Below are 22,388 nucleotides of genomic sequence, written 5' to 3' on the forward strand. Positions count from 1 at the left end.
ATAATCTGTTTTCTTAGCTCCATAAGACGCACAGACTTTCCACACCCCTGTTTTGTGGGAAAAAAGTGAGTCTTATGGTGCAAAAAATACAGTAGCCTTTCCCGTTGGCCACAGTGTATGGGGATGGTGGGAATTGGAGCCCAGCAACTTGGTAGAGAGTCTAGCTGTAAGGAAGCATTTTCACATTTGCACTGCCAGGATTTCTGATAGCCGAGAACTTCCTCTGAACGGAAACATAACAGCAGAGTAGGGTCCATCTGCTGGGACATCTGTCAGTGTCTGCAGGAGTGCAAGGAGTGGATAACATACAGAGAGAGGGGGCAGTGTTATCACCTCACTGGCTTTCCGACCGGTGGTATTGCTCTCATGTGGGCAAGATATGAAAAGGTCTGTCTAGGGAGGTGGCAACGTGTGAATCCATCTCTTGAAGGGGCATTTCAAAGAAACGTAACCCACTTTCCTAACTTCTTTAAAATGATGCTCTACAACACGGGTCAAATTCAAGGCCCGCAGGCTGAACCTGGCCCACTGGACGGTTTCATGTGCCCCTCACCATGTTGCCTGCTACTGTGCAGCGTACAATACGCAGGCGCTGACTTGGTCACCCATAATGCTCTGCAAGGATGCTGGGTATCCGCCTGGCGGGACTTCTAATCCCAGCATTCCAAGCAGCAAAGAGTCAGAAAGTAGTTGTGGGTTTTTTGGGCTCTTTGGCCATGTTCTGAAGGTTGTTCTTCCTAACGTTTCACCAGTCTCTGTGGCCGGCATCTTCAGAGGACAGCACTCTGTGCTCTGGTGTAGTTGGCTTGGGAGTGAAGTATTTATGGCTGTGAGAAGGGCCTTTGTCTTTTTCTGTAGGTGGGTGATTAGTGAGTCTTGTGGGTGTATTGTTGTGATAAGAAGGAGAGATCAGCTGTCACTGTGGTTGATAGGTGTCATTAGTTGGTCTTTTGTGTGTAGTGATCCCCGGTCCTTGTGGCTGGGTAGAGTTCGTTGACCTTTCACACGTAGTATGTTTGATAGCTGGGAGCCAAGTTTTGTTGAGCTTCATACTTTCTTCTTTTTTGTTGAAACTGTGCTTGTGCTTGTAGATTTCAATGGCTTCCCTGTGCGGTCTGACATAATGATTGCTGGTGTTGTCCAGTATTTCGGTATTTTGAAATAGAATTTCACGTCCAGTTTGTTTTAGGGCATGGTCAGCTACTGCAGATTTTTCTGGCTGTTTTAGTCTGCAGTGTCTCTCATGTTCTTTGATTCCGGTGTGGATGCTTCATTTTGTGGTTCCAATATATACCTGGCCACAACTGCAAGGTATCTGGTATACTCCTGTAGTGGTGAGGGGGTCTCTTCTGTCCTTTGCTAACCATAACGTTAGTTGTATTTTTGTGGTGGGCTTGAATACTGTTTGTAGATTGTGTTTTTTCAAGTTTCCCATGCGGTCCGTGACCACAAAAATACAACAAATGTTATGTTCAGCAAAGGACAGAAGGGACCCCCTCACCACTGCAGGAGTATACCAGATATCTTGCAGCTGTGGCCAGGTATATATTGGAACTACAAAATGAAGCATCCACACCAGAATCAAAGAACATGAGAGGCACTGCAGATTAAAACAACCAGAAAAATCTGCAGTAGCTGAACATGCCCTAAAACAAACTGGACATGAAATTCTACAGTGGTGCCTCGCTTAGCGAGCGCTCTGTTTAGCGATGAAATCACTTTGCAACACATTTTTTTCAATCGCTTTGCGATGTTCCCTATGGGGGAATTTTCCTTTGTGATGATCGGTTCCCTGCTTCAGGAACTGAGCATCGCAAAGCGACGATTTTAAAACAGCTGATCGGCGGTTTCAAAATGGCCACCGGGTAAACAAAATGGCCGCCCGCTGTTTTCTGGGATGGATTCCTCGCTCTACAGCCACCGAAAATGGCCGCGCTATGGAGGATCTTCACTGAACTGTGAGTTTTAAGCCCATAGGAACGCATTAATCAGGTTCTAATGCGTTTCTATGGGCTTTTTTATTTCGCATTGCGACATTTTCGTTCAACAGCGATTTTTGCAGAACGAATTAACGTCGCAATGCGAGGCACCATTGTATTTCAAAATACCAAAATACTGGACAACACCAGCAATCATTACATCAGACCGCACAGGGAAGCCATTGAAATCCACAAGCACCAGCAGAACTTCGACAAAAAAGAGGAAAGTTTGAAACTCAACAAAACTTGGCTCCCAGCTATCAAACATACTACGTGCAAAAGGTCAACGAACTCTACCCAGGCACAAGGACCGGGGATCACTACACACAAAAGACCAGCTAATGACACCCATCAACCACAGTGACAGATAATCTCTCCTCCTTATCACAACAATACACCCATAACAAGACGCACTAATCACCCATCTACAAAAAAAGACAAAAGCCCATCTCACAGCCATAAATACTCCACTCCCAAGCCAACGACACCAGAGCACAGAGTGCTGTCCTCTGAAGATGCCGGCCCACAGAGACTGGTGAAACATTAGGAAGAACAACCTTCAGAATACAGCCAAAGAGCCCGAAAAACCCACAACAACCATTAGATCCCGGTGGTGAAAGCCTTCACAAATACAGTCAGAAAGTAATCACCGAATGAGGAGGGTTATATTTAATATGGTAAAGAGTAAGTACCTTTATATAGTCTTAACATAACCAGCCCTTTGAGGGCAACCCTAATGCCGACGCAGCCCAAGATGAAATGGAGTTTGACCCTCCCCTGCTCTACCACCAGTGGACTGACACGGATGTAACCCCATTTTGAGCACTGTCCTAGTTGTAAGTTAAAATTGTTCTTGCAGAATTAAAAGAAGAGGACCTGTGTTGGTTTTGTTCCCAATCAATGACTGAAACGGGATTCTGTGGGCATTATAAAACGCATGAATTAAGTCTTGTTCCTCCAGCCTGATGTGGCACCCAACTGGCTTCCTTTGGTGGTGACACAGCTAAGCTTGTTTCTTTTCTAGGCTAGGTTTGTTTGCAAATATCCAGATAGCACTGTAACAGCAAATCACTTTCTCAAATCAGCGGAGAGAGAGATGCCTTTTCTCGTGATCCTTTCCTGTTCTTCCACTCCCGCCTTTTTCTGCCTCTTTTTTCAGACCCAAACTTTCTTTGCTCGTTCCTTCAAGCATTCTTCTGTCAAAATCCCAGGCTTCTGGGTCAGGCACAGCTTTAAAGCAAAACATACCGAAAGCCAACTACCAAGGCCGCAGTAAATAGTACCTTTTTTATTACGAATATTCACCTGGCTTACTTACCAACAAAAAGTTTTAAAAGCTGTTCACACACTAGCATAATATGGTAACCAGGAAAAACTTCAAAGCACCTTCCTTCAAAAGTTTCTGCAGCAGTTTTCTTCACCATCCCATCTTGAGTTCTTCATGGCTCAATCTGGGAGCAAAATCAGGGAGCTGGACAGGGGACAGACTGTATTTGTCTTCAGTGTGGAAGGGACGGTCACTCTCAAAATGGCTTCCTCAGGCACCCTAGGCGCTGTTCCAAGTCCTCCATTCAGAGCACGTGACCATCGTCTCTCAAGACTGAGGATGCCTAATCTAATTTAATCTAGGTTATCTGCAAAACAGGCAGGTTGTAAGGAGGCTGTAAGAAGAACACACGGGGGCTGGAAGCCCTCTTTTTCTACTGGTGCGGTCTCTCTAAGAAGCTCTGGTGGCATTTCTCTGCCCTGGAAAAAGTGTGAGCGAGCACCAGGCCCAGGTAACATTTTGGTCTGACAGAGGCAGGTTCTCACGCAAGAGACCTTTCTCAGCAGCTCCTGGCCCTTGGGCAGATTCACATCATGCGTATTTCACAATCTGCTTAAGGAAATAGTGAAGAAGCTAGAGAGGCAACAACCCATGCAGCTTTTGCAGGACAGACGGGCACGCAAACGTAGCCACGCCAGAAACTATTTTAAAGAAGCGACTCATCTCTTCCACAATCCCTATCGCCTCTCTTCCCGGACATGGCTCCAGAAACTCCTCTGATGAATTATTTGGCTTAAATGCTTTTCCCCCTCTCCTCCCCCTGAAATGCAGTCCAGGTTTGGACAACCCGTCTCTCTTCCTTTGGCTTCTCTCTCTTCCTCCTTTTTTTGTCCTTCTCCCCCACATCTCATGGCCATTCAGCCACCCACCTGTAGCATCACCCGAAAAAAGGATCTCGGGTCCACTGGGGCTGCCAAGGCTCTCTCGGCGAGGTGAGGATGAGCGGCAGGCAGGGAGAACAGACCACAGGGGGAAGGAACAGCGACAGGCACTCCAAATCCACACACCCTGTTGCTGATTTAACAATGCAGTGAAGCCAAGGGGTACAGTAATGCCTTTATTCCAAGTCTAATTCCAGCTCCAGGGCAGGTACGGTTTTCTGTAGGATCTTTGTAGTCGCTTCCTTTTCTTTTAACCCAGGAAGATCGCTCAGGAACAAATATTTGAGATTGCTATACAACATGAAATTGAAGAGGAAGAAAAGTTACAGTTAGCAAAAAACTCCCTGGCTGCCATAGAAAACCACAAAGGCACATCCTGAAAAAGGTACATTCAGCTGTCTACAACGGGAGACGAACTTCTGTGGCTTAGCCAGAGAACACACTCCAAGGAAGTGCTAATGAATACAAAAGATAAGTACATTCTGGAAGGTTGATGATATCAATGTCTTTACCTGGGATTAAGTCCCACTAGAGCTTAGCGAAAATTGGTTCTGAGCACACAGGATGGCACCACAACACACTTAACTCACTGTGAAGCCACATTCAAAACAGTTCTAAGAGATGAGCTTTTGAGTTTTGGAAGCAATGCCTTATCTGCTATATCTTCTCTTAATTTTCTCGAGGTTTCTAAATCCACTCAGTTTCGGTTTAAGAGGTCCCAGAAAACCTGGTGCCACTGGCCAGCAGGGAAGCTGTGTTCTCTGCTACATAACCTGCAGGCAATGCCACTCATCATCTTGATACCGCCCGACAGTCATAGCTGCAAACACTTGCCAGGAAATCCTGGTCTAATGAGGGCTCCCAGAGCTACACAGGAGTTTAAAAGTGTGCCCCCAACCCCTCTTCCACTGCAGGAAACTGGCAAGTGTGCAGCACATGTGTTGCTTTGGGGGAAAAAAAACGCAGCCGCCCCTTGGTGGGCAGCATACCTGAGCTTATGCAGGGCGATGATGCCTCTGTCTGTCACGTTCCCACAGGATATGATCCATAGGCGCAGCAGGCTTTTCTGCAGGCTGGGGATTTCACTGAGCCGTTGCAAGCACTCGTCCTGAAGGTACATGCATTTGCAAAACCTGATCTCCTCCACGTGCTCCAGGCCCTCTGAAAGTGGAATTACAGCAGTGGCTTAAGGGAGGGGGGCTTCTCAGACAGGAAAAGGATTGCTGGACAGCCGTTCTTGTCCACACGCTGAACAAGCTCGGAGGCTTCCTTGAAGTGGCTGGCTAGCGATGTCCACGTGTTACCACAAAGGGAGCAGGTGCGGTTGCCAAGCCAGGGTTTCATAACAATCTAAAGGATAAAAGATTGTCCCTGGCGATCCCTTAGGGAAAGGATGGGCAACTTATTTATTTAACTTATATGCCGCCCACTCTACCCAAAGATCTCTGGGTGGCTTACAACTTCTAACGGTTCAGGATTCCCCCCCCCTCCCACACCCACCCTGACCCTGAAAGGGCACGCTCACTCCCAGCATCCTCACCTATCCAAACAACAACAAAAAACCAACACACTTCTTACAAAAACAAGGTTTCCCCACCACCACCACTTTAAAGGCTGCCTTGCACCTTCCCTCTAGCAGTAACAGAAGTTTCAGATTTTTAAAAGTGGGCCTGCCCCCCCCCCCCCGGGGCGGGGAGAAGGCTCACTCTGGCACCTTGAATTTAGTCAGGAAGGCAAACCAGTTGAGTTTTCACAGGTAGATTATGAACACTCTTTGTTCACTCTTATTAGAAACGACAGTATTCTTTCAACAGTGGTCGGGCTGTAGGTCATGGGTGGAACACCTCTCTTCGTACGAGAGTTGCCCGATTCATTCTCTCACAACTCCTGGTACCGTCGCCTGTTTGAAACCCAGAAGAGCCACTTCCACGTCCATGCAGACCAAGGCTGGGCTTCTTTGGCTCTCCAGATGCTATTCGATTCCTATCCACTCTCTCTCACCACTTCTCCTGGCTAGGCTCACACACACACACACACACCCAGCTAGTACAGCCCAAGGTGTAGTGTTATGGAAGCTGTAGTCTAGCAACATCTGGAAGGCCCAGAAACGGCCCTTCTTGTATAGACCGCAGCAAAGAATTGGACAGACGAGCATTTTCCTTCTGTAGAAAACAGATGAGCTTCTTATATTGCTAAAAGTACCCAGCTCAAAACATACTGGGATTAAAACTCTTTTGTGTTCAACAGTTTCAATATCTATTTCTGTTGTGGGTGTTAAAAATCCATGGTTCATGGCTCTTTCTGGCTCATCACATGTAAGACTAAGAGAAGACCAGGTAAAGCAGGTACCACAGTCCTGCTGGTGGATGCCAGTCATGGTCTAATCTATTTGGAGAGAGTCCAGCTGGGCAATTTTAAGGCAGGAAAAACAGAAACCTTCGCAAAGTCACTCAGCTAGCAATAATGAAAGACAAAACTGGGTACGTATGCTATAAACCAGAATTGCTCTGTATTCAAGTAAGTTTCAGCTACTTACCCAAATAATCAAATCCTCTGTACATGATGCAAGACTCTGTGGCGTTTATTGCTTGTATCTTATATCTTCCTAATGGCCCGGAAGGGAGTCCGTTGTAATCTTGCTGCCATTTATCAAATCCGTGGTAACGTACCAGTGCCCCACAGCGGAGAAGCCACTCGGAAGCAGCCCGGTCTGGACCGACTGCCTGGATCCGTTCATAGTCTACCCTGTCAACAAGGAAGCAGGGTGAGCTACTCCCAATCAGAACCCCCTAAAAAAAAAGCGACGGTGTTGCAGCTCAAGAAGCTGGATGCCCTATGAAGCGATTTTTGAAAATACAAGCAGCATCACCAGAATGGGATGGGGGGGAAATGATGGGGCTCCAAGCAGGCACAGATTGCGGATGTAATGCTTTCCTCCCCCTCCTGCAGTCCTGTGGAAAAGCCCTTTTTCTGGAATTGGTATTTGAGGCAGAAATCCTCCACTAGTGAGGGAAGTGAACTGACACAGTTTGCAGATTTAAAAACCGGCGTGCGAGATGCAAAGACCATAAACCTGTGGGAGGGTATCCGGCTTCCCGTCCCAGATTCCAAACACTTTGCATCTCTGCTTATAAGGACTCTGGGCAGGCCGCTAGCTACCTGGACGAGAAGCGATTCTGCAGAAACACCTTCAGACGGAGCAGTCTGGGGAGAGGTAATGTGGTGTCCTTCAAGAAACAATTCCCAAGAGCCAGTTCACATCACCACTGACTGTGGAAACTGGGATTCGGAATCTTCGAAGGACTCCACGTCACCTTACCTGTAGAGCAGGCAGGACTGTCCTTTAACGAGATGCTGCTTCCCATGCTTAAACAAATGCTTTTTCGAATGATGTTGCACTACAACTCCTATCACAGAGCCAGCCCAGCCCAGTCCACTGTGAAGGATGATGGGAGTTGTAAGGCAACCATTTCTGGCCACACATTCTTGCTAGAACCTGAAAATTATTCCCAGAATTTATTTATTTATTTATTTATTTATTTTATTTATATCCCGCCTATCTGGTCGTGTGAGGACCACTCTAGGCAGAAGAGGAAACCTCCTGAAAAATAACAGTCTACAAACCTCTTTAACTGTTTAACCTTCAGCAACCCTAACCAAAAAGAAGCTCTGCGTTTGTACATCCTTTGGATCCTGGACTTTCCCTCTCATCTCCTATTCTGAAGAACCTCTACAAGTGTTTTTTACACCATGCATCTTAGCAGACATGAATGGTGCTAAAGCAACATGTCATGTGCGCCAATTAAAGGGAGAATCCACACATGCGTGTCCCTGGATAGGCGCCATAACAAGAGCCAGTTTACAGGTTCAGAGAAAACAGCTCCCTTGCGGTTTTAAAATACAGGCAAGGAACTGCATAGGGGCAAATGCCTTTTCCGGGCAAAAAGTCATTGGTCACAGCAGGCATGCCCCACATTTCAAGGTGAAATGCATTGATGCATCTTGAGCTCCGAGAACCGCTCAGAATCCAATGAAAATCCTAGCACAGCTCAGCCTCAAGGTAGAAGGATTTCCCATGGGATTTAGGAAGGGGTTGGAATTGTGATGGGTTGAACTTGTTTAAAACTAATTGTGATTTCCACAACTGTCTTTCAAGCCTCTTTTGTGGGAACGTGGTTGTTCCTTGCTTGGTGCTGTCTCTTACTTGTTGAAAATGCTGTTTAGCCATCCCCAGAAGCACCGGGGCCCTTGGCAAGTGGATGGCACCTTCTTGCACCCGGCCATTCGGTGGGTCAGCGCTCCGACCAGCATCGCGCGGGCACTTCTTTATACCAGTGGCAGCTCGATAAGATCCCTGGACAAAGCACGACAAGAACATTTATGGACTGGCCACTAAAGTTGAGTTAAAACAGAGGACTAGGAAAACATAACCAAGACGTTTACGCTTGGGCTTGCCGACCAACAGGGAGCCGAGGGAAGGCTCAGAGACAAGAATTGCTTCCGCGCATTGATAAACAAAAACAAAACACAGTGGCACTTTAGAGATGGCCGTATTTCTTACAGTGAGCTTTCATCGATGGCCCTCCACTTCCTCAGACATAGGGAGTGAAAGATTTAGCCACGATATACATTTAGCCACTCACCGTTTTTTTGTTTGTTTGTTTGTTTTGCTTTTAAATACTGCCTTTTAATCCTTGTGAGCTGCCTTGGGGTCCTTTTAAGGGGGGAAAGTGTGGTCATCATATTTTAAATAAATAAAAGAGAGGTTGGTTTGAGAGCAGAATGGAAATGGAGCAGGGAGAAGAGCGTGATGCGGAGGATATAAACCTCCTGGCCGTCCACAAGGGCCGGCGGTTCACCTTTGGGGGAAGTCAGCATCCTCCCCTGAGGGTCTCTTTGTACAATGGCTGGGCTCAGTTGGGGGTTTGTGGCGAAAGTCAGAGACCCACCACCACCACCATCATCCTGGCCTTTGCAAGAAATGCAAAATAGGGTGGTGGTGGTGGTCAATCGTTCCTTCCAAGTTCTGGGGATTGGGGGTGCATGGGGGGTGCGGTGCTTTCACACCCCATCTCCTGGGGCAACAACGGGTACACCTATTTGGTCGTTTTGGAAGAGGTCGCCCCATGGGTCGGTGTGAGCGTGTCCGGCAAAATCCACAGAAACCAAAACAACAACAACAAAAGGCAACAAGAAATATTTTAAGCGAAAATCCACAGAAACCAAACCAATAATAATATTAAAATAAAAACAAAAGGGACCAGTCCAGGGGCGGGTGGGGGGCACCTTAAAGACTAGCCTTTTCCCTTGGAAAGGTCAGCTTTGGGCAAACACGAAGAGAGACGGAAAGAAGGGAAAGGGAGGATGAAATCGCCGCCTCCATGCCTCGCCTCCTCCTCCATCTTTCCTGGGGCGGGAAAGGAATTCATGGGGACCTCCTTGCCTCCCCCCCCCAGGCAGAAAGAAGCAAAGAAAGGCCGCCCGGGTCCCTTCTGCGCAAGCAGCAGGAGAGAGTTTTGTGTGTTTTTTAAAAAAGGGAATTAAAAATAAAGGGGGGGCGTGTGTATCAGATGGACCACGAAATAAAAGACGCCTAATATGTGTGTGTGTGTCTATACACACACCCACAACCCCAATCCGTCCCCTCACCTTCGGTTTCCTTTCCTACCCCGCCGCCCACTTCCCCCCCCCCGCAGGGGCCGCCTTGGGACCCTCTCCCCCCCCCCACACACACACACAGGGGAGCCCTGAGGGGAAGCTCCCCCTCAGGCCGACGCGGGCCTTGCCTTGGGAGGGGGGAGGCTCTGTATGTCCGTCCTGAGGTCCCCGTCGGGCCTTCTCCTCCTCCTCCTCCTCCGGGGACGGGCCTGTCTCGGGGCCTGCCTTCGAGGGCGGTGCCACGGAAAGAGGGAGGGAGCCAGCCGAGGGAGGGAAAGGGTTTTCCAGCGGCCATGGCGGCGGCGGCGCTGAGGGGCCGGGGGCCCCGGCCTTTCTTCTCCCTCTCCTCCTCCTCCTCCTCCTGCTGGCGGCGTCCCCGAGGCCTCCCTCCGGGCCCTTCGCGCCCCCTCAGCGGCGGAGGCCGCCCCGGGAGAAGGTGAGCGGGACTCCCGCCGCCCGGTGGGGCTGCCTAACGGACAGGACGCCCTTTTTTGAGGGGGGGAGACGAGTGTGTGTGGGTGGAGGGGTGAGTCTTGGGGGGGAACACCGAGCCCAGCCTCCCCAGACAGGGCCCGGTAGTCCCTCACGGGAGGAGGAAGGGGCAGCCTTCCACACACCCCACACACATACCCCTCATAGACAGACAGACAGACACACACACACACACACACACGGGGGGGCGAAAGGCACACCTGGCTGGCCTCCCCCCCCCACTCTCACCCCAGGCCCGTGGGGTGGAAGAAACCGGGCAGGAATTGCCTCCCCCCCCCCAGGAAGGGAGGACTCTTGGCTGGGCTGAGAGCCACCGAGACAGGCAGGAGTTCAACAGGGGAGAGGCCAGATTGTGGGGGGTGGGGGTGGGGGAGGAGAGAGAAGGGGCCAAGCCCGTTGAGTTTCTGCCTTGTGGAGGGTGAGGGATTTCAGAATGCCTCGCCAGGCAGGAGTCAAACCGGGGAAGCTTTCCCCGGCCACACCGTTTCCAGGCCAGGGACCGGTTTATTTTGTTGGGGTGCATATAGAGGGCACCGGCATCGGTGAGAAGTTGCCTCTTCTTTGCACGTGTTGGTGCAAAACAAACAAACAAACCCAACAACCCTTGTAATGGTTCTGCTCCACCTTTAAAGTCACCCCCCAGGAATCCAGTTCTCCCTGCGACCAGGGGCTTCTGGTGTGGTTTGAAGCATCGCTGACTGTGATGCTACTGCAAAGTCAGCCAAACCACATCAGTCTTCCTTCCCTTGGCAGCCTTCTGACATCTTCGACTCGGACTGCTATCATCCCCCAGCCACAGCGGACATGAGGATGGGATGATGGGAGCGTGCAGGTGGCCCAAGGCCACACGGACCACCGGCTCTGCTTGCAGGAGGCACAGTGGGAAATCGAACTCCCAATCAGAGATACCTTACTCACTGAGCTACCCAGCCAGCTATGTATGTATGTACATATACACACATACACAGAAGTATGTATATATACAGTATGTGTACATATATATATACATGTACGTCTGTTCAGTTTCTTGGGAACTTCAGTGGAAAAGAGATTTGACAGATTCCTAGACTGATTTGAAGGAAGTTTTCCTCAGGACTTTTGACTTTGTTTCACTCATTAGACTGGGTATCAGTGTATTTTTTTTAAAAAAAGGAAAGTCCTATTTGGAAACGGGACACTTTTATGGGCTTGACCTTCCCACTTTGTGCAAAGTTCAGCCCACGAGGTACCTCCTCCTTTGTTTATTCATTTCATTTTGCATTTCTTGCTCTTGGAACTCTGTTCCAGCCTCCCTGAGGTACTCATACAGTATTGGTTTTATTTTAAACTCAGTGGTTGACCACCCCACCACCCTGGGCACCACCTGGGGTCTCTTCCCCCAGGTACCTCATATTATCTTCACAAAATTCACATGGGCTAGGCTAGGTGCTAAGCACCAGCCTGAATGTGCCCGGTGAGTTTCATAACGGAGTTGGCCTAGCTTTCTTTCCATTAAACTAAACTGGTATTTTTACAGATTTACAAGTAGAATGGGATACAGTGGTGCCTCGCATTACGAGCGCTCCGTTTGACGACGAAATCGCTTTACATTGATGTTTTTGTGATCGCAAAATGATGTTCCCTATGGGGGAATTTCGCTTTGCGATGATCGGTCCCGTTTTGGTAACCGATCATCGCAAAGTGATGATTTTCGCACAGCTGATCGGTGGTTTCAGAATGGCTGCCAGGTAAAAAAATGGCTGCCCGCTGTTTTCTGGCACGGATTCCTCACTGCACGGGCAGCGAAAATGGCCGCGCTATGGAGGATCTTCACTGTACGGTGAGTTTGAAGCCACTAGGAAAGCATTAATCGGGTTTTAATGCATTTCTATGGGCTTTTTAAAATCGTTTTAGTTTTACAGCAATTTTCGTGGAACAAATTAATGTCGTGTGAAGCACCACTGTATTGTTATTGAAGGGCAGAGGTGGGAACACAGAAATGGTCTGATAGCTTATTCTGGGACGAAAATGGAGCAACATGTAATCCTTTTCAAACCCATTTTCATAGCACCTTTGATGTGGCTGTAATTGGAGCTGGCATCCTGGGACTGGCATCGGCCAGGGAGCTCAGCCTGCGACACCCATCCCTTGTTTTTGGAGTATTGGAAAAGGAAAAGGAGTTAGGTATGATACAAGATCTCACAAAACACATCACAACCTTCTATACTATTTCCACCTGTCTGTTTCTACCTTCTAACTGCCCCGCTCCTGGGGTTGCCTTTCTGCCTGCCTATTAAATTGTCAGGGCTCTAGATGACTTTTTATACCTCCAGCATCGGCGGCTTTTTGAACAACAAGCATTAAAGTGAGTGTAACAGTCACCAGGTAGCTCTCCAAACGGAGTAATGTATTTTCCCACAGCTTTCCAAAACTGCTTGTGCATCAGGTGCCTATTCTTTCCACACTCATCAGTTCACAAAGCCTTGGTGGCTTTGTGCAAAAACATTGTCAACTTGTTGCTTCCATAGGAAAAACATTCGTGGCAAGTTAGTACATTTGGAGGTATTTCTCCTAATTTAAATCTTTTAAGCATTACTCAGAATACGTAGTGGAGGGATTTAACCCCTTAGAGCACCTGGATGAAAATAAAAAATTATGTAATAGAATGTTCAAAATCGATTTAGAGTATGTCACAATCCAAAGCAAGTACTGTAGGGCTACCTCAGATTTTTCTATCCATCTTTAAATCAGTAAGTGTTTTTTTCTGTTTCCCATCCATTTTAGCTGATTGTTCTGTTCTATTGTATCTTACTGCCTTTTAAAGTCATGTTGATTCTCTTTTGGATCATCTTATGGAACCTTGATGATATAACCATGTTTGTCCTCATTTTGTATATCCCATGGCTATCTTCCAGTGAAAATCTTTTAATAAATATAAAAATAACAAAAAACATATCCAACGGTTTACCAAAAGAATGAAGGCCCAAGCTTCCTGAGGTTCATGTAGCACCTCTTTCAAAGTTTCCCCATATCCTGATCCCTCATCCCTTGCATTTAGCTTTCCATCAGAGTGGACACAACAGTGGTGTTATTCACAGTGGAATCTACTACACACCAGGATCCCTGAAAGCGAAGCTATGCGTGGAAGGATCTCTCCTCTGCTACAAGTACTGTGACCAAAAGGGAATCCCGTATAAACAGTGCGGGAAGGTATGGTAGGTGCAGCACCTTTTGCTTCTTAAGCTCGGCAACTATAGATCGATAGGGAGGCCTCGAGGGAAGAACTGATGTTTTTATTCAGCCAGAGCGAGAGGTTGGGTACCGCAAACACCTAAATTGGAAGAACGGTTTTGTGCAACTTTGAAATTGTTTCCACTATTTCAAGTCGTTTGCAGTTCTGTGTGCTGCAGGGTCAAAAGACCAGCCATTGTAAGATCGAATCCACATGATGGAGTGAGCTCCCATCTCTTATCCCTGCTCCTGCCAACCTAGCAGTTCGAAAGCATGTAAATTGCGAGTAGATAAATAGGTACCATCTCTGTGGGAAGGTAAACAGCATTCCGAATCTAAGTCGCGCTGGCCACGTGACAATGGAAACTGTCTTCAGATAAACGCTGGCTCTACAGCTTGGAGACGGGGATGAGCACCGCCCCCTAGAGTCGAACATGACTAAAATGTCAAGGGGAACCTTTACCTTTACCTATGATGCAATCAGAATCTTTGTTGAGTCATTGTGCAAGCCGCTTGCATTTCATTCAATATTAATATTCAACAAACAAGCTAGTGTTCTTTTTAATGTGGTGTAATCCTAGCCCAGTGGTTCCCAACTGTGGAACTGCAACTCCCAGAAATCCTGGCCAGCGAGTGGTGAAAAAACTTCTGGGAGTAGCAGTCCAAGAACATCTGGGGACTCAGAGTGGGGAACCTCTGGCCTAGTCTAGGTTGTACAACGTGGTCTTTCTGTGTTCTTTTATGGCCTTCTTCCTCTCTAGCTGATTGTGGCAGTTGAACGGGAAGAAATTCCGAGACTCAAGGCACTCTATGAGCGCGGCTTGCAGAACAATGTCCGAGGGCTGAAGCTGATAACTTCCAAAGAAATCCAAGAGAAAGAGCCTTACTGTCGAGTAATTTATTTTATTTATTTATTTATTTATTTATTTAATTTATATCCCGCCTATCTGGTCGGGTGAGGACTTGCTGTTCAGCATGAAATATTTCTTTCGTACAAGTCCCTGGGACTGTCTGCATCCTTATGCAGATCAACATCCTCCCTAATGGTCAGTGTGTGTGTGGTTAAAGGTTCTTCCTTAATACTTTACAACTGGCTGGTTCTAAGATTGGCAAAAGGCAGAGCTAACTCAGGTTGCTTTCCTCTGAAGATGCCGGCCACAGAGACTGCCGAAACGTTAGGAAAAACAACCTTCAGAACACGGCCAAAGAGCCCGAAAAACCCAGAACAACCATTAATTCAGATTTCTCTATCCAGAGAAATATTGATTGCCTGGCTCAGTAGCTTCTTGACTGTCTTGAACTAGAACTCAGTTGTCTGAATTGTTTACCCTGCGCTCTCCTTTGAACTGTCTGCCATGCCTATCTAGTCCGGAAATGCAATAACTGGGCATTCACGTTTAAAGCTACAATACTGAAATGTGCACTGCTTGGAAGTGCGTCTCCTTATCCTCGTTTTTCCCCCTGTTCAACCTGCGCCTTGTGAATAGAAATGCTGATTTTTTTTTTGCTACGCCCACTTTTTCAGGGTTTGATAGCCTTGGACTCCCCCTACACGGGCATTGTGAATTACAGGCAGGTGGCCCTGGCCTATGCTGAGGATTTCCAGGCAGCTGGTGGGACCGTCTTGACCGACTTTGAGGTGGAAGACATGCAGATGGCAAAAGAAAGTCCCCCCGGAAGTGAAGAAGGTAAAGTTAACTTTTTACTTTCTCCCTTAGTGCAGTCTGAGCTAAAGGTTTTGTTGTGATCCATAGCTGTTGAATTACCGTAAATGAAATTAAATTGAACTGAATTAGTCTTATGCCGATCTTATAGGCCTGCCTTCTGAAAGAGTGGTGTGGAAGATTCAGACCAGTGGATCAAATGTTTTTGACCAAGAATTGTTTTGGAAGCCATTCCAGAGACTCGGAATTTCATGTCAGAACTAGTTCATACACTAAAATGGAAAAAGGCTATAGCTAGCTGCTGGAGCAGTGGTTATCAAACTGGGGTCCCCAGATGTTCTTGGATTACAACACCCAGAAATCCTGGCCAGCACAGCTAGAGACGAAGGCTTCTGGGAGTTGTAGTTCAAGAACATCTGGGGACCTAAGGTTGAGAACAATTGTGATAGAACCCAGGAGGTCTCCAAACTTTTTAGCATGAGAGCCACATAATGTATTCTCCACATTTTTGAGGGCCGAAGGAACACGCACGCGCCCTGTGCACACCGACCCAGACATGCACCAGGTTGATTCAAATTGCTGAATGTTAATTAAGAGACCTGTCCTTTATTTCAAGATTAAATGTGTTGAAACTTCTGTGAGTGATATTTTCCTGAGTTGGGTTCAAGAAAATAGAAAACAAGGAGAGAGAATGTGAGTTCACCATAGTTGCAACACATGGTATATACAAGGTTGTTCTGATAAAGGCAACATTACTGGAGGGGAGGAAGGCGTGTCTGCTAGCCAGCCAGGCCTGCTTCTGAGAATCATTCATTGTCCTACTTCAGGACTGTATATTAGGGCCAACAACTGTTTCATGACCCACATAGCATTATTCTTTATCTTATTGTTTACAGGACTGAAATATCCTGTTGTTGTTAGAAATTCTAAGGTAAGACTAAGCTTTCAGATTGATTTGTTGTTTGAAGTGTATTGTATTTCATATTTTACTGTATTAACTTTCCTGAGTCAGAAATGCACATATTTTACCTTGACATACTTCACCACAAAACCGGTCCAAAGAAGAAAAAAGCATAGGTTTGGTTTTCAGGTTTTTTATTTCATAGGGATGTCCATCCTCTTCCTTCTATCATCTCCCTTCACGAGTGCATGAGCATCCTCCAGAATCCTCCCAGTGATTGTCACAGCCATCACTGGGGGCCTCATTCTTTGTGATCCTGACTATAACACTGCAATTACATCAAACACTAAGTCAAATGGCATAAATTGCACTTCAAAATTGCTGATAGTTAAGGACCTTGAAGCTTGTATTCCTCGTCTTACTCCAAGTCATGTGACTGGTGCATGGTGAAGAATAGAAGCCTGGACGTCTTATATGGTGGCAATTCACTGTTGTGATTTGCACCACTTAATTTCCACGGGCATGTGTTAGTAACAGGGTTCTAGCCACTGTCATATTGCTACTCTGCTTCCTTGCTGGCTCCCTAAGGTCTCTGACGTCTCTGCCTGGACAGAGATGGGGCCCTGAGGTTGTCCTTATGATTTTGTTGCAGGGGGAGGAAGTCCGCTGCCGGCATCTGGTGGCTTGCGCAGGGCTTTACTCTGACCGCCTCTCTCAGATCAGCGGCTGCAGCCCAGAGCCTCGAATCGTGCCCTTCCGGGGTGATTATTTGGTGCTAAAGCCAGAGAAGTGCTATTTGGTTAGAGGAAATATTTATCCGGTATGGCCTTTGGTTCCTTGTGTGTTTTCGGCACTGTTGTTCTGTATTTTAAATGAATCTCAACTAGAGGTTCCTGAATGCTTTGAGAAAATACCGCTGTGGTTTTTATATCTGTGAGGCCAAACTCAATTGTTTTCCTTAGGCATGTGTGAAACTTGTTACTTCAGAAGATTCATTTGTGATTGGATGACTCCTGAAACCATTTTCGAGATCCTGATTTGCTTTCCAAAGCTTTGGAGTATAATTGTCCAGCAAAAGGTTGGACGGTTATAATTGTAGGGTTCAAATCTTGAGCTGGAAATACTTTTGGGGGGAAAATTGGCCGTCTTAACAAGAGAACATCTGTGTTCAGAGGGTGGAAGGGAAATAGTTAACTATACATTGTATGCCTTCCAAGGGTGATGCAGATATGTGGTTCTTTTAGATGCATTTTGATTTAGGCTGTGTTTCTTGTGCTTTGTTGTGACAGGTACCGGATCCCCGTTTCCCCTTTCTGGGCATCCATTTTACCCCAAGAATGGACGGCAGTGTCTGGCTTGGCCCTAATGCTGTTCTCGCCTTCAAACGAGAGGGCTACAGAGTCTATGACTTCAGTCTGCAAGATTTCATGGAGGCCACTGCTTACAGGTAGCCTCCGTCCTTTGCAGGGTGACCCGTTTGCCAGAGTTGGGAGGCTGCCCTGGAACATTTAGGACCCCGTTAGGGGCAGAGCATCTTGTTCCTTTTCCAGATGCTACCAGAAAATAACCACCAAGGTTTGGATGGTGACCGATCCCTGTGACTGGTCATCTAGCAGGACAGGGCCACAGCGAGGGGGAGAGGACTACAGAGTGAGCTGGGTTTTGAGCAGGCCTGATTTCCATTTTTTTCAATAAGAATTGAAAGCCTTCGAGAATACAAGAATCTGTTTTCCTCACTTTTAAAGGGGAAAAGGGACTATTAGCCCTTCTTCTGCATCTTGAAGCAGATCATGAGGAGATCTGCACTATTGCTGTAGGCCGTGCAAGAAAGTTCCTTTTTCTGTAGATAGGATCCCAGTGTATTGTTCTTGCAGAAGGTGGCTTTACACTTGTAGCACTACCGGGGTTGCTGGTCTGGGTACGGAATGTGGCTGGAATTGGATTGCTGATTTATCCATATGTAAATAAAATGGGTAGGATTTGGAGGCAAACAGTCCCTTATTGATGAGGTGCTTGTTGCTTTTCTAGGCATTAAAAAAAAGCAAAGTGTGCTGCTCATAGACCACCCCATAGTGCTTTAAGCAATCTCTGGGCAGTTTACAATATGCAGGCTACACATTGCCGCCACCCCAACCCCAGCAAGCTGTGTACTCCTTTTACTGACCTTGGAAGGATGGCAAGGTTTGAGTCAACCTCAAGCTGGCGACCTGAGGCCATCAGGATAGAGCTCACATCAGGAGCAGAGTTTTGGACCGTAGGATTACAGGTTGACCACTGGGCCATGAAGGGTGGTCTGGTGACACCTCTATATTCTGGCCCATATCATTCCTTTCCCCTCTCCCCCCCCCCCCCGCTATGATAGTGCTGTCTTCCTCCTTAAATCATCCTCTGTGCTCTGCAATATCTTTACATTTATGGTCCTTGAATACAAAATTGTTTGGCTTTTGGTTTTTCCCCATCCTCCTCTTCCCCCTAGTATCACATTATCTGCTCTCTTTTCTTGATGAAGGCTTCCCCAGACCGTCTTCTTTAAAAAGATCATACTATTGGTCTCTCTTCCTCTGACACAATTTCCTAGCAGATCTCTGCTGCGCCCATGTTTGGAACACAAGGCGTTACAAGGAAAATATGAGATTCCCATGTTTTTACGGCAGTGTAGGAATGGAAGACCCTTTGGCCCGGGAAAATTGGCCAGTAGAAAGGCTATATTCAAAATTTTGAAGGTGGCTTCAAAAAAAAAATCAGATGTGTGACCCCAGGAGGAGACATTTCCAAAACAAGAGTGCAGAAGGAATTAAACCATGACAACCTGCAAATGGAGTTGACAGGGCTCAGTGCTCAAAGGTGGCAGGTTGTGTCTTGGCCTGCAGTAAGCGTCGCTCTTTTCCTCCTCAGTGGCTTATGGAAGCTGGTGCTCAGAAACTTCTCGTACGGGGTGGGAGAAATGTACAGAGCCTGTTTCCTCAGCGCGCAGTTGAAGCAGCTACAGAAATTCATACCAGAAGTCACAATCAACGATATTCTCAGGTAAAAAAAACAAAACCACCACAACAAAACAGCAGCAACAAGAACCACCACCCTTTCTTTCCACAGGAGGGAATGTAAACGGGATGATCTCCAAAAGCGGCGTCCCCAGGTGCCTGAACTCCTTCATCAAGGGGAAGCCTGATGGCAGAAAAGGGTGCTAAGAGAGGCCGCCTAATTGTGTCTCTGAAGACAGCCGCCTGGGATTGTCATTTGTCTGCTTCTCAGCACTATCATGCAATTAAAAAAAGGTGACAGGATGTTGTCCTGCTGTCAGTCCCTACCTCCTCCTTGGTTAGTTGCAGGATCAAGAAAACGAACAGCATCCTGGCGTTGTGTGACATCCTTTATATGACACGATGAGGGCATGACTTTGTTGTAGCCCCGTTTGAGGCATGGGGCTCCCACAAAGGAGTGTCTATGCTGCTGACTTCAGCGGGTTTCATGGCGCCCTCCTCCTGGGGAGCCTTGAGAATTGTAGTTTTGGGAAGATTGAGAAGAGAGGGATCCGTTCCCTTCTGGGGAAACCTGGGGTAGGAAAAGTACTGTTGAAACTTTTCCTGTCCTGTATTGGAGACAATTTGAAAGGGTGCTCGTTGCAGAATATTTCTGTTTGCCCTTTTGGTCTAAACCATATCTCTCCACTGTGCATCACAGGAGAGCCCACCTGTGTGGTCTCAGGTAAGCTGTACCGTCCCGAGATGCCCTCGGAAGGGAATGGTAAACCACTTTTAAATACTCTCTGTTTAGAAAACCTTGAAAAGGGCTGCCATAAGTCACAATTGACTCGAGGTCACACTGTTGTTCTCCAGGAAATTCTTTAAGCTGCACACAGGGGCAGTGACACACCAAGTGGGGTGTGTTTATTGTACTGCCTAGTGGCTTTGGTACCCCAATGTTATTTATGTAGCCATAGAATTATTTTGCATTTGCTGTGAAACAAAACCACGCAGAGGGTGGCATGGGCTAAAATGCCAAGATACTAAATGGCCGTTTAAGGCAGTAAAGCCGCTAAAATGTTAGGAGCACAAAAAGGTGGTTTCAAGTGTCTAACATTCACACTTTCCTTTTTATTCCAGTTTCATCTCTTCCCCCACCCCTGTTAATATGCCTGTCTTCTTCTCCTCCTTGTGTGCTTGCAGGGGTCCTGCTGGCGTCCGAGCTCAGGCCTTGGACAACGATGGGAACTTAATAGACGATTTTGTGTTTGATGAAGGCACCGGAGACATTGGGGGCCGAATTCTCCACGTCCGAAACGCTCCTTCCCCTGCTGCGACCTCCTCTCTTGCCATTGCAAAAATGATTGCTAACGAGGTGGAGAGGAGATTCGAACTGTGACGAGTACACTGGAGGTTTGGGGGCCTGTTTTATACCTACTGCCGTTGGACCCTGTGCCCTGTGAGTGACAACCGAGGAAATGGCACAAGATCTTTGCTGCCTGCCTGGATAGAGGCAGTCAGGACCAGGCGGCGATCACGAACTCCTTTAACTTGAAGAAAGCTTAGAATGCCTCCGTGTTCTGCATTGCACAACTAAGGCCATATAACAAGTAGAGACAAGATCCGACGGGCCCCTCGAACGCCGTATGAATTTGGCAGGGGGGAGAGATTGGGTTGTAGTGTCTGCAGGACAGCAGCTGACACACAGGAGGTCCCCTCTGCTTCTCCTCAGAAGAGTTGCTTCCCTCGGGGGCCCCAGTGCGGATGTTGTGTTCAAGAGAGAGAGAGAAGGCGGCCAAGTAGCGACTGCAACCCTTGCTCTGGTTTACCAGCGCATCAGCTCATTCCCTCTCTGGGGAAGCAGCAGCTTAATTCCTTGAAGGTGGGAAGAGTGGGAAGGCCACGGACTACCTGTCTCATCCGTTGTGAACGTCCAGCCTTCTCCCACACGGTTTCTTGTCTGTCCACGCCACAGTGGAGGCGATGGCAGACTCCATGAGTGAATCTGTCATTGGGAGTTCACAGAAACGTTGCCTCCGTGTCGTCTTTTCACTAAGTAAGGGGCAGGAAGCTGCTGCCGGAAAGCCAACTATGTGAGCAAATCAGAGAAACTAGCCAAGCCGTCTGAATGAACAAGAACAGAGCAAGACTATGGTCGTGCCTTAAGTACAGGAGGCAAAGAATGGTTTGGCTTGACTTGGCTTGGGGTGGGGGAATCCGCCTTAGCCGCAGTTCATCTCTTAGAAGGTCTTCCAATTTTTGTCATTGCTGAAAATCAGCAGGCCAAATCCATCGCTTTTTCATTTTCTGATTAGATCCTCGTCTCTTTCTGAGTGGTCAAGCCGTGGAAAGATGAGAGCAGCATCTCATTAAATTCTGTCTAGTTTTGTGTAAAAATGTCCACACTCATCATGGATTTTTGGGTGAAAAATCAGCCTTCATGGAGATGTTCTCTTATTAGAAAATGAACTCGTACAAAGCCTCCCTATAGGTTAACATCTGTTTTTATGTGACATTTCCCTGTTGCTCAGTCTTAACGCTCAGACTGATGAGTAGTGAAATGTGGCATAAACCTAAGTGTGGCAATTAAGATAATTTTAAAGCTCTTAACATCTTCACAGAATTATCAGTGTGAGCCACTGAAGCTTCCTCGTTAGAGATGGGATATTCATATTCGTCTCCTGGGGGAGACGAATATGATTATCACCACCACAGGGCGGCTGGGCCCTTTGGACCTTCCCCCCCAGAACCATCCCAGCCCACGTGCTGGGTTTCGCGTGACATACATGGGCATCGTCGGTAACACTGTACCAATCCCCAGTAGCCCAACTGGTGCTTCCCACCTCCCTGCGATGTTGACCACTGAGTGGCTGAGCGAGGAGACTCGTCCTCCCACCTTTTCACAGGAGCGGTCAGCAGCATAAGGGGGGCAGGGAAACACCAGCCAGGCTAGCTCCACAATCGGCACCATATTAGTGACAACAGCCCCCGTGCACCACATGCAGCCCAGAATAGTTCTGGGGGGGGGGGAGAGGGAACCGACCTCCATGGCACCTCTGGTGCCCTGCTTAATTTTCATATCCACAGGGATACAAATTTGGACCTCCTACATCTATTCCCACGTCTGTTCCAAGGTCCTTTTCCTGAGAAACTGGATAAGTGCGAGAGACACACTGTGCCAGCCTTCCTCTGCATTCACAAACCTAAGAGCTTCTACTTCCATAAAACCGAAACCTTTGCCTATTGTACTTAAAATAACCATTAGCAGCAGTCAGAGCTTTAAAGGGGGGGGGGCTTAAGAAACATCTGTCCA

At 47.4% G+C, this 22,388-nt stretch overlaps 2 protein-coding genes across 4 annotated transcripts; one reads left to right on the plus strand and one right to left on the minus strand.

The window, feature by feature from the left end:
* Window positions 1-4,350: 4,350 nt before the first annotated feature.
* DMAC2L (distal membrane arm assembly component 2 like) lies at window positions 4,351-8,541 on the minus strand. Its single transcript, XM_072986923.2, has 4 exons — window positions 8,392-8,541; window positions 6,724-6,932; window positions 5,177-5,348; window positions 4,351-4,478 (listed from the first exon to the last, which is right to left on the minus strand). The coding sequence occupies exons 1-4, from the start codon at window positions 8,496-8,498 to the stop codon at window positions 4,364-4,366; spliced, it is 603 nt and encodes a 200-aa protein (XP_072843024.2). The 5' UTR covers window positions 8,499-8,541; the 3' UTR covers window positions 4,351-4,363.
* Window positions 8,542-10,099: 1,558 nt separating this feature from the next.
* L2HGDH (L-2-hydroxyglutarate dehydrogenase) lies at window positions 10,100-21,837 on the plus strand. Of its 3 annotated transcripts, XM_072986921.2 has the most exons (10): window positions 10,100-10,281; window positions 12,385-12,500; window positions 13,375-13,526; window positions 14,309-14,440; window positions 15,073-15,235; window positions 16,108-16,142; window positions 16,765-16,932; window positions 17,402-17,559; window positions 19,008-19,139; window positions 20,279-21,837. In XM_072986921.2, exons 1-10 carry the CDS (start codon window positions 10,139-10,141, stop codon window positions 20,472-20,474), a joined length of 1,395 nt encoding a protein of 464 aa, XP_072843022.2. In that variant the 5' UTR covers window positions 10,100-10,138; the 3' UTR covers window positions 20,475-21,837. The 3 variants fall into 3 exon arrangements, with proteins under 3 accessions (XP_072843022.2, XP_078240476.1, XP_078240479.1); XM_078384350.1 differs by lacking the exon at window positions 10,100-10,281 and having other exon boundaries at window positions 12,397-12,500; window positions 13,375-13,531; XM_078384353.1 differs by lacking the exons at window positions 10,100-10,281; window positions 12,385-12,500; window positions 13,375-13,526; window positions 14,309-14,440 and adding an exon at window positions 14,508-14,678 and having other exon boundaries at window positions 14,789-15,235.
* The last annotated feature ends 551 nt before the right edge of the window (window positions 21,838-22,388 follow it).

This window comes from Pogona vitticeps, chromosome 1, assembly GCF_051106095.1.
Source record: "Pogona vitticeps strain Pit_001003342236 chromosome 1, PviZW2.1, whole genome shotgun sequence".
Taxonomy (NCBI): domain Eukaryota; kingdom Metazoa; phylum Chordata; class Lepidosauria; order Squamata; family Agamidae; genus Pogona; species Pogona vitticeps.

Coding starts and splice junctions, on each gene's coding strand:
- DMAC2L (XM_072986923.2), bottom strand. CDS start 8,498: ATGCTGGTCGGAGCGCTGACCCACCGAATGGCCGGGTGCAAGAAGGTG. Junction 6,933..8,391: donor CTAAACAGCATTTTCAACAA/GTAAGAGACAGC, acceptor CCTTGTTGACAG/GGTAGACTATGAACGGATCC. Junction 4,479..5,176: donor ATCGCCCTGCATAAGCTCAG/GTATGCTGCCCA, acceptor CATGTTGTATAG/CAATCTCAAATATTTGTTCC.
- L2HGDH (XM_072986921.2), top strand. CDS start 10,139: ATGGCGGCGGCGGCGCTGAGGGGCCGGGGGCCCCGGCCTTTCTTCTCC. Junction 16,143..16,764: donor TTGTTGTTAGAAATTCTAAG/GTAAGACTAAGC, acceptor ATTTTGTTGCAG/GGGGAGGAAGTCCGCTGCCG. Junction 17,560..19,007: donor ATGGAGGCCACTGCTTACAG/GTAGCCTCCGTC, acceptor TTTCCTCCTCAG/TGGCTTATGGAAGCTGGTGC.